Below are 11471 nucleotides of genomic sequence, written 5' to 3' on the forward strand. Positions count from 1 at the left end.
TTAAAGATAATGCATTTCAACCATTGCCATTAGCAGAATCTCAACAGTCTTGAATGTACTTTTTTCCTCTACTCTCTTGGACAATCACAAATGAAATGATTAGTAATGACCGTACTTGTTGATATGGTATTCGTCACAGTTTAGACCAGGAAATCGTTAACTTGACACATATTATAAAGGCACCAGGAATACAATTAGGGTAAGGAGGAAATAATGTGTTGCCCGCCCAATTACTATATATATATATATATATACATATGCCCTACTTTACCAGATTGCACAATGTTTTTTACTCCGTCTGTGAATGAAAAGGGGGCTGTTTCTTTTTTACTCCATACCAGTGATGTCAGTAAAAGGAGTTGACTGATTTCCGTTCCCACCAATAGTCGGTGTGTACAGTTGTACAATCGGTACCACGTGACCGTTTTCCTGGCTCGCGGTTGTGGCACAAATCGTGATTTTCGAGGCTCTTTCTCTATGGACTATAACGGGGAAAAACGGACAAAGACGCATATTTACAAATCTTAAAATTGGATGTGTTAAATTGTTTTGTTCTGGGGGTTCTTTCGGCAATTGAGGAGCCGCTTTCATAGGAGCTGCCGTTTAGTTTTTACTACGGGGTTTGTTTACCACATTTCAACTTGGTTGGTGAGTAACGTTACCTATTTATAGGTTAGCGGCTATCGTAGGTTGCTAACAGCTGTGGCTGTGTTTTCAATCTTAACTTGGCAAGCCCGTATCGTTCGCTTGACTGTTGAATATCCAAACAAAGCTAGCTAACGATAAAGGATGTAGGTAGTTGGTGAGTTTCTCAAAACACTCACATTTGTCTGTTAAACATTGTTTACTCTGCTACTAGCTAGCTATAACATGTTTGTCACCATTACACGTCTTAATAGTGTCCGCTATACGGTAATATTTATATTTATTGTTCAACATTATATCTCCCGCTGACTTTGTCTCTCTTACCACTCCACTAGTTTTAATGTTAGCCACGCAAGTGTGTGTTTTGGTGAGAGGGAGGGCGCTTGTTGGCTGTTTGTCCAAGCCTAGACCACATGACCACCGTGTTCCTAATGTATTTAGCTAACTAACGTTAGCTAGCCTACGAGTGTATTGGAAATACGTTTTTTTATTTTGTCTTTTTAAAAAAAGAAAAGAGGAAACACTGAAGCAGGGGATGCCAGGTATGACTCTAGAACACCCGCCGTTTTTTTTACGTGGATTTCACAGCCAAATATTTGAAAACGAAATATTGCGTCTTGGCCCGATTCCGTGCGAAATGCCATGCACTGACCTAGCTAAATGCCAGCTAGCCTAGCTTAGCTAATTGCGTCTCTGACGCATCAACCCAGATGGGAATGGAACTCGAACCTATTGTTAGCCTTGCGTTCTGCTGTTCTAAGATCTGACATTGCCATTGTTAGCCTTGCGTTCTGACATTCTAAGATCTGACATTGCCAGCCTTGCGTTCTGCTGTTCTAAGATCTGACATTGCCATTGTTAGCCTTGCGTTTTGCCGTTCTAAGATCTGACATTGCCATTGTTACGTGTGTTTGTGGGAAATACGTTCTAGTACCAGCCGTTTCAAAATGTTTACCGTTAAACTTTTTTTTTTCGTGACCGTTAGCCTCTGTTAGCTAGTTAAAGGAGTTAGCTAACTCCTTTAGCCAGCTAAGTGTTTCGTTATGTTAACCATGCAGGCCCATCCCATGGTGGTGGTAGCATGTTGTAGCTAGCATTGCCTAGCTAAGCCCTCACAACCATTTTCACAGCTAGCCCGCTAATTTCATGTGTAGTTGTCGTTTTTGTTGGTCGTCACTTCATGTGCGGCCAACCTCGATGATGTTAGCCACCATTTGTTTTCCATTCTTAGCTAGGAAGGTGTTTTGGTAAGGTGTGAGACTGCTATCTGGCTAATAAACCAATGGAAGGCAGGTTGATGTAGCGTCGTTAGCTATCGTTAAATCCATCACCACAAACCTATAGCTAAACTGCCCCCCATAAGACTTATCTTAGCAGAATTAAGTTAAGCTTTTAACGAGGCCGAAAATAACCCATGGTTAATAACGTGTTTACATTTCTCATTGTATACATACACGAGCAAGCCCCTCCCTGCATGCAGCGTGGTTAATAAGTTACACAACAACACGTTGACCCCAATACAAATAGCATCAGACTAACTATATTTACCAGTGATGGCTAACCAGCTAGAAATGCGCAGTAGCTATTCCATACACAGGTGTGCCATTTTGGCATTGTTGATCGCTAAATAAAGAAAACACGTGGCTTCATGTGAAGTTAGCAAATTGTCCTGCACTGCAGTAGCAAGCTCGCTAATGTACAAGGACTGGCACTGTAGCTAGCTGTCCACGTTAGGATTGCTGTCTCGAAGAGCAGCTAGCTATTGTAGCTTACTACGTATTTAACTTTCAGATATAGCTTGCTATAGCATTCACACAGGCAGTGCAATCCTCTGCAATGTCACGCAGGTCTCTGACTAGCTGTATTACATAAGCACCGGTCCATGGCCGTACACGTTTTATTGACTTATATATATTTTTTTTTTCTTCAAAATATATATATATTTTTTTCAAAATATGGTGTTTTCCCCTCTCATGTAGAGGCGTCGCTGCCTCATTCACAATGTGTTCTTTTGTTCTCCCTCTGAATGACAGGGAATGAGTGTAACGTAGTAGAAATGTGTGTGTGTGTGTGTATATAATACAGGAAACGGTTCGATTACATTGCTTCTCCGTGTGGAGCTTCTACTAGATTTTCCATCAGCCACCTGTGGTTGAACTGTATTCTGACGACACTGGTCCAAATTCTTTAAAATTTATATATTCGTTGTATTTAATTGAGAAAGGAAAGGTAGCCATGTTGTCTCGAGCCAGGGGTCCGAGTCACTAACTAATGGACTACAAAGGCCAGGCGTTGGTCCAAATTCTAATTTAATCAAATGTATTTATATAGCCACTTTGATCAGCTGATATCTCAAAATGCTGTACAGAAACCTAGCCTAAAATCCCAAACAGCAAGCAATGCAGGTGTAGAAGTACGGTGGCTAGGAAAAACTCCCTAGAAAGGCCAAAACCTAGGAAGAAACCGAGACGGGAACTAATGAGGGTTGGCCAGGCCTCTTCTGGCTGTGCCGGCTGGAGATCAGAACAGAACATGGCCACTTTACCATCCCCAATCCGATCATACCTCATACAATTCCTATTACCATCAATGCATGCAAAGTATAATGAACATTTTCCTTTCTTTATTATAAGTGCTTATCTCAATGTTGCATTCAATCAGTATGGAGCTTGTTAGTTTCAGCTGTATTGAACTGAAATCAGTATGGAGCTTGAACCACTGTTCTACCATTCTAGGCATAGCTCAGGGATTGATATTCAGCCCTATTGCCAGACATGAGCAGTCAATCATCAACAACCTCTGTGGTTGATTTTCTTTCTTCAGGTGACAACCAAAATACAAATAGTTCCACAAGTCTGGTCTTTCTGGTTCTTCCCCAGGGTGTTTAGGTGAAAATAGTTACTTGGGTAAGGGATCATATTCGTAAGGCAACCCAAAAAATACTCCTGATTTACCCAGAGGGCGAGTGCCTTTTCAGACCGTAAAGGGAAGATTGCATAATTAGGTTGCTTTTAAAAATGTTGATTGGTTTCATGCTTCCAACTAAAAGTCCCAATACGACATATCACTTTACATTTGTATTTTGGGCCCTGTAAGCATAACACTGTTAGTCTACACCTGTTTGTTTACCAAGCATATGACGAATAAAATTAGATTTGATCTTTATCTACTAGCAACAAAACATAGGCACTTTAGTACCTACTTCAAATTGCAAAAATTAGAAGTGTAGTAGTAACATTTTTTTGATGAGCTTTTGTGTTTTAGATTGATTATATTCCTTCGACGTTAGATTTGTGCTATATATATATATATATATTCCACAAATCTAACGTAGAAAGAATATAATCAATATATGTATGTGTGTCAGTGCCACCTTTCCTTTATTTTATTTTTTAAATGTCAATCCCTGGCCTGGCTACTTCATTCCTCGATCTACCAGACAGTTTGTCTGATGTGCTTTAGTTTGTCAGTGATTTATAGTTTGTACAGTCCTGGTATCATTTAGGACCGTTCTAAAGATAACAGACGAGAGAATTCACAGGCCTTCTGTTATGTCATGGTGTTCTATTGTCTGTGTGTTTCAGTGTTCTACTATGTTTATGGATGCTGTTTGTCTACATTGTTGTCAATAGAAACTCCTGCAGAACTGCCTCCCTGTGTTTCTCAGGCTGGTTGTCAATGTGATGTTTAGTGAATTGGCCTGTTTGGGTTTTAAAGGTGGAGGTAGAGTTCAGTGTTTCCTCCAGGATAAATTTGAAGCAGTTTTTTTTGGGGGGTGGTGTGTTACGGTGGGTACCCCCACCCCTGATATTTTTTTTTTTGAATGTAGAATGGTCAGTTCTGTGGACTTTTTAAAAGGATATTGTACTCAAATGAATGGGGGGGGGGGGATTTGCCCAATAACATATTAGTACAATTATTTGTAAAAATATTTTAACAGATTAGACAATGCATATAGCCAAGCCAAAAAAACTGCTTCCAAATGCTCTGTGACCTCCAGCCAATGAGGAAATCAACAAGCATTTAGCTGGTGTTAATGACTGCAGTGGAAACACTGGTAGGGTTGTCACAATGCCAGTATTACTCAGAAATACCAAAAAAAATCAAACCGTGTGTGTGTGTGTGTGTGTGTGTAACCATGCTTCTTTATCTCTCCGGTCCCATCAGAGCCGTCGGAGATGAGTGGTCCCGAGGTAGTGAAGACGCCGGGGGGTGGGGCTCCGGGGAAGGAAGGCAAGGAGCCTGTAGCAAATGGGCATCCAGGAGAGGGGGATCAGGGAGGAGACGATCCCTTTGCTGAGTACATGTGGATGGAGAACGAGGATGTTTACAACAGACAGGTTGGTGTACACACACACACACACACACAGACAGTTAGTCCCAGATGTGTCTGCTTGATGTCTGTCTTATCAAGAGGAAACCCTTTAGAGGTGGAATCCAACCACACACCATTCTCTCTGTGTGTTGTGTAATGGGTTTTTTAGTGTAATGAGGATATCTCATTACAGTAAGACATGCCTTCATCCTTCGTCTCTCCCTCCCTTTCTATACTGGGCACTGAGAACAGATAATTTTACCCTGGCTCACTGATAAACTACTACTAGTGTCTGAAGAGTTCCTGGTGCGTTATTTCGCTCTCACTCCCCCCCCCCCCCTCTCCATGTACACTACATGACCAAAAGTATGTGGCCACCTGCTTGTTGGACATCTCATTCCAAAAACATGGGCATTAATATGGAGTTGCCCCCCCCCCCCCCCCTTGCTGTTATAACAGTCTCCACTCTTCTGGGAAGGTGCCAGCATCTAGTGGAAAACATTGCTGTGGGGACTAATGCCACAAGAGCATTAGTGAGGTCAGGTACTGATGTTGAGCGATTAGGGCTGGCTCGCAGTCTGCATTCCAATTCATCCCAAAGGATCGATGGGGTTGAGGTCAGGGCTCTGCAGGTCAGTCATGTTCTTCCACACCGATCTCGACAAAACCATTTCTTTATGGACCTCACTTTGTGCATGGGGGCATTGTCATGCTGAAACAGGAAAGGGCCTTCCCCAAACTTGGAAGCTCAGAATTGTCTAGAATGTCATTTTAGCGTTAAGATTTCCCTTCAGTGGAACCAAGGGACCTAGCCCTAACCATGAAAAATAGCCCCAGACCATTAAACTTTACAGTTGTCACTATGCATTCGGGCAGGTAGCGTTCTCCTGGCATCTGCCAAACCCAGATTCTCTTGTCCGGACTGCCAGATGGTGAAGTGTGATCATCACTCCAGAGAAGGTGTTTCCTCTGCTCCAGAGTCCAATGGAGGAGAGCTTTACACCACTCCAGCCGACGCTTGGCGTTGTACATGTTGATCTCAGGCTTGTGTGCGGCTGCTCGGCCGTGGAAACACATTTCATGACGCTCCCGACGAACCGTTCTTGTGCTGACGTTGCTTCCAGAGGCAGTTTGGAACTACGTAGTGAATGTTGCAACCGAGGACAGATGATTTATTTTTTCCATGCTTCAGCACTCGGCGGTCCTGTTCTGTAAGCTTGTGTGGCCTATCACTTTGCACTTGAGCTGTTGTTGCTCCTACACGTTTCCACTTCACGATAACAGCACTTACAGTTGACCGGGGCAGTTCTAGCAGGGCAGAAATTTGGCGAACTGACTTGTTGGAAAAGTGGCATGTTGAAAGTCACTGAGCTCTTCAGTAAGGCCTTTCTACTGCCAATGTGTGTCTATGGAGATTGCATGGCAGTGTGCTCAATTTTACACACCTGTCAGCAACGATTGTGGCTGATAGCTATGTGTCTGTGTCTGTCTGTGTCCTTCTGTGTCTCTCTGTGTCTCTGTCTCTGTCAGGTTGAAGAGGAGTTGTTGGAGCAGGAGTTCTTGGAGCGTTGTTTCCAGGAGATGTTGGATGAGGAGGACCAGGATTGGTTCATCCCGGCCAGGGACCTCCCCTCGGGGGTGGGTCAGATCCAGCAGCAGCTTAATGGCCTGTCAGTCAGCGATGGAGGAAACGCAGAGGAGATGGCGGTGAGGAGACACAGTGGAACACACACGCATCAGAGAACACACATGTACAACAATAGACCGCCATCTTGTAAAAATTTAGTTTTGTACAATTGCATGGTTCTCACTTTCTCTTCTCTTTATTTAAAATCTCGCCATCACTCCGTGTCTCCCTGCAGAGGAAGAGCAACTTGAACCCCGATGCGAAGGAGTTCATTCCAGGAGTGAAATACTAGGAGTCCCCCTCACCCCCAGGGAGCGCCCACGCACACACAAGCACGATCTCACACACCCTCGCAGAGACTCTGGCGGCCTCGTCCGGAACACACACACACACACACACACGAACAACACACACAGGTCCAGGGCGTGTAGGTAGAAACCCATAGGAGGGTGGGGGGACTTTTATTTTGATTTTCTGTTTGTTTGATGGTTAACTAAGGGACAGGGTGGGGGGTGTCAGTATGAATAAAACCCTATCGAGGGAGCTGCTGCTCCATGTACACTGTAAAGGTAGTGTCTCAAATTGCACGCTATTCCCTATGTAGTGCACTACTTTTGACCAGGGCCCATGGGCTTGAGTCCATAGGGAACAGGGTACCTTTTCGGATGCACACCGAGACGTACATATACAGAGTAACGAGAAACTCTGAGATTTACCGACCTTTTTCACGGTTGCCATGTTGGCACCTAAAAACTCCATGATATTGCAACAGGCAAATCGCAAATGACACCCCGTTCCACCTTCATTGTGCACTATCTGGTCCAAAGTAGTGCACTACATAGGAAATAGGGTGCCATTTTGAGATCTGCATTTATACTTTTCATGGCTGCCATGTTTGTGCCGGAATGTTCCACAACATTACCATTCTAATTGGAATCCAACTAAGAATGTTCTTGTTGCTATAGAATGACCCGGTGCCAACATGGATGACAGACAGTTGTCCGTTCTAGAACTCTGTACATCTACGTACCTCTGGTAACAATATGACATCATAATGACTCTGTTCAATAGGTCGTTATCAATAAAATGTCACAATACGGTGCAGAGGTTTTGAATTGCTTGCTGAGGGGGCAAGGAGACTCCTAGCTCCACTTAAACCGTTGACAACTGCGTGCCGTTTTCAAGGGATTGTTAAATAAATGTTAACTATTTGGTTGTAAATATCATCTCCTCTTGAAGCCCAGAGTCAAAAATACAAACTTCAGATTATCCCACATTTGCCTTTATCATCAGTTCTAAATTAACTGCATACTTTCCGTGATCAGTAAACATCAACTGATCGTGGAATTTCAGATACGTGAGGGTAGCCTCACGATATATATCAATATTGACCACCATTGATTGGATATTTGAGCGATAGAAAGGAGAGCTATTACCTGACAAGTATGAGTGGTTTAGGTTAATTTCCCATCAGTTGTGGGCTCTGCCTGTCAAGCAGCAGAAGGGGGCATTTGCAGATGTACTGTTGTTTTGATAATGTTTACTTTGCTAGCTACTGGTAGAAACGTTGTACAGTTGGCTAAACATAGTGGTAAGTAGACCTAATGTACTTTTTTCCCCCAACCAACATAGGCCTACCTAGTAACGTTAGCTAACATTATCCCCTTTACAACATTGTTTTTAAGAGTGTTTTAATCCCTATTGCTGCTGACAGATGTGAGAATAAATTGATGTAACGCGTCAATGTGGCTAGCTAACGGCAGATTGCGTCAATGTGGCTAGCTAACGGCAGATTGCGTCAATGTGGCTAGCTAACGGCAGATTGCGTCAATGTGGCTAGCTAACGGCAGATTGCGTCAATGTGGCTAGCTAACTTTCAGTGTATTAACTAGATTGCTATATCCAGATATTGTTTGATTTGCTTGTCCTCTAGTGGAGGTGACCGTAGTCCACTTTATCAAGATGAGGACTCGTCCATGTCAAGCTCTTTCCACAAGCCTAATCTCTGATGAAGAAAGCTAAATTATGTTGTCTGAATCTATTTTGCTACATGCCAAATTAATAGGCTACTCTCACATATAAAAAAAAAAAATACATGATCAATTGATGTTTATTGACCATGAGAGCACGCAGTTACTTGCTGTATATCTCTTGACTATGCTCTTCAAGAGTTGATGAAAACGGTTATTTAACAATCCCTAAAAATGGCACATAGTTGTCAATGGTTTTAGCGGAGCTAGGGGTCTCCTTGCCCCCCCGAGCAGCCAACTCGAACACTCTGCACTGGATTGATGTTTTCATTGATAACGGCCTACAGACCTGCCTAAATTTCCTCTTATGACATCATAAACACTCTCTGTGTAGAGCGGTTTTTATTCCTCATGGGTCTGGTTCCAAACCAGTTACTCCTCTCCTATCCCCTAACCCCTTGTGGGTGAAAAGATTGAGGTTCCAGCCCCCATATCAGAACCTGGATCTGAAAGGTAGGTCGTGTATGGGGAGCATTTGGACCCTTTTGATGGTTCTAAGTGAACAAGGGTGTAGGGGTTAGGGTATTTTAGAGTTTGGAACGAGGCTGTTCTCTCTGGCTTGCATCTCAAATGGCACCCTGTTCCCCGTACAGTGTTCTACTTTTAACCAGAACCCTACGGGCTCAGGTCAAAAGTAGTGCACTAAATAAGGAACAGGGTCCCGTTTGGGACGCGGCCTCTCAGTACTGAAAGAATGGAAGCATCATGTTGAACTCTTGTTGGTTCAATCGTGTTTATATAAACACCTGATCAGGCTCTGTTTTAAAATTTAAATCTCATTTATTTTGTCTTTCGAGGAGCAAAGTTGTTTTGTCTCTCTTGGGTTGCCGCAGCCTGTGGTCAAAACGGGAATTGGAAATGAATTCCAAAATGGCACCCATATTCCTTTGTATAGTGCCCTACTTCTGATCAGGGCCCATGGGGCTCCCAGTGGTAGTGCACCACATGGGCAATAGGGTGCCATTTTGGGGTTCATACTTGTCTGTCTTTAGCTCAGTGTCTAGGGGAGGTTCAAATGAATGGGCGGGACTTGAGGTCAAGTTGACTAATCACAGGCCACGTGCATGCTGAGTCAACCAATAAGAATTGTCCGCCGAGTGGATTTACATAAATCATTTTCTTTTTTGTGATTTTTGAGTTGGAAAGTCCTGACAACACAAAGTATGAATTTCAATACAAAAAAAAAGATTAATAAAGATGAAAAAATGCAGGTAAACGGCTGGTTGTCTTTGTCAACTTGTTTAGGAGTTATTTCTCAACGTTAGGAGGAAAGATTCTTACAGTTTCATTTCATCTTTCAGTTGATGAGCACAAACAGAAAGGGAAAGTTTCTATTGGAAGACTTCCAGCGAGGTTGGTTTAGAACCGCCCCGGGGGAAGACTTCCAGCGAGGTTGGTTTAGAACCGCCCCGGGGGAAGACTTCCAGCGAGGTTGGTTTAGAACCGCCCCGGGGGAGGGGGGGGCCTAGGATCGAGCCTTGGGGTACTCCCTTGGCGAGAGGCAGTGGCTGAGACAGCAGAGTTTCTGACTTTACACATTGCACTCTGAGAGAGGTAGTTAGCAAACCAGCCCAAAGACCCCTCAGAGATTAGGGTCGTACAGACACTCATACCATAGTTAGCCTCGTACACAGTATCCAGGTCCTACACACACACACACACAATCGTTTGCCTCTTACACAGTATCAGGGTCCTCCTACACACTCCCTATGGTATCTTATTTCTGTGACTGGTAGTCCTAGCACAATAATGGCCTGAAAGGAGCCAAATGTTACTCCATGTTCTGTTTAAAGGTGAATTGGCTCTGGAAGCCATGTGGCTCAGTTTGCACTTGCAATGTTAAGGTTGTGGGGGGGGGAAAAAATGTCTGCATTTGCTACTACTGTAAGTTGCTCTGGATAAGAGTGTCTGATAAATGGCTAAATTGTAAATTAAGCCAAAATACTCCATCTAAACATGAATTAATTCTCAATTGCGGTACTGTTCTAGAAACAGAAATCACACTTCCTCTAAACATTTTTAACACAATTGCAGCCGACCAGTATTTTTCAGTAGCAACACGTTTGTGGTGTCCACCTTCCGATTACACACAGGTGTTGGGAGATGCAGTGTGCTAATTATCCCAGGTAGTCCCGTCATCAGTCGGTCTTCTGTAAACACGCGCTGTGACATGGAGTTATGGCCGTGTGGGAACTCAAACCCTATAAAAGGTGTCTGTCAATTTTAACGTTTTTGTTTGACAATTATTTCTCGAGGCTATGAAATAAGGACAGTAGGCGTCCAAAAACCGTACCGCAAGAGACGAGCGTCGGCGCTCTTAACTATAAACTCCACCCATACAGAAGACACCACCTTCCAATGACTTTTATATCAAATCAAATTTTATTTGTCACATACATACACATGGTTAGCAGATGTTAATGTGAGTGTAGCGAAATGCTTGTGCTTCTAGTTCCGACAATGCAGTAATAACCAACAAGTAATCTAACTAATCTAACTAACATGGACTCATGGTCAAGGGCTACAATACTCAATGCAAATCTCTCACTCAAACTTTATTATAAACAGTATATGAATAAAAGAGGTATGTAGTGCAGTAGTTTTTATGTGGTGAAGTCAGTTAAGAACATATTCTTATTTACAATGTTGGGTCTAGGAACAGTGGGTTAACTGCCTTGTTCAGGGGCAGAAAGACAGATTTTTACCTTGTCAGCTCAGGGATTCGATCTAGCAACCTTTCGGTTACTGTCCCAACTCTCTAAGCACTAGGCTACCTGCCGTTATGCAGGATGAGCCATGACTAGAATACAGTATATACATATGAAGTGGGTAAAACAGTATGTAAACAAAGCGA

The 11471-nt window shown here is 43.2% G+C and overlaps 1 protein-coding gene across 2 annotated transcripts; it reads left to right on the forward strand.

Annotated features, from left to right (window-relative positions):
- Positions 1-414: 414 nt before the first annotated feature.
- On the forward strand, positions 415-9827 carry LOC135510283 (polyadenylate-binding protein-interacting protein 2B-like). Of its 2 annotated transcripts, none has more exons than XM_064931092.1 (4): positions 415-648; positions 4813-4985; positions 6491-6667; positions 6823-9827. In XM_064931092.1, exons 2-4 carry the CDS (start codon positions 4824-4826, stop codon positions 6877-6879), a joined length of 396 nt encoding a protein of 131 aa, XP_064787164.1. In that variant the 5' UTR covers positions 415-648; positions 4813-4823; the 3' UTR covers positions 6880-9827. The 2 variants fall into 2 exon arrangements, with proteins under 2 accessions (XP_064787164.1, XP_064787163.1); XM_064931091.1 differs by lacking the exon at positions 415-648 and adding an exon at positions 1041-1187.
- Positions 9828-11471: the final 1644 nt, after the last annotated feature.

The sequence above is a fragment of the Oncorhynchus masou genome, chromosome 23 (genome assembly GCF_036934945.1).
Source record: "Oncorhynchus masou masou isolate Uvic2021 chromosome 23, UVic_Omas_1.1, whole genome shotgun sequence".
NCBI lineage: Eukaryota > Metazoa > Chordata > Actinopteri > Salmoniformes > Salmonidae > Oncorhynchus > Oncorhynchus masou.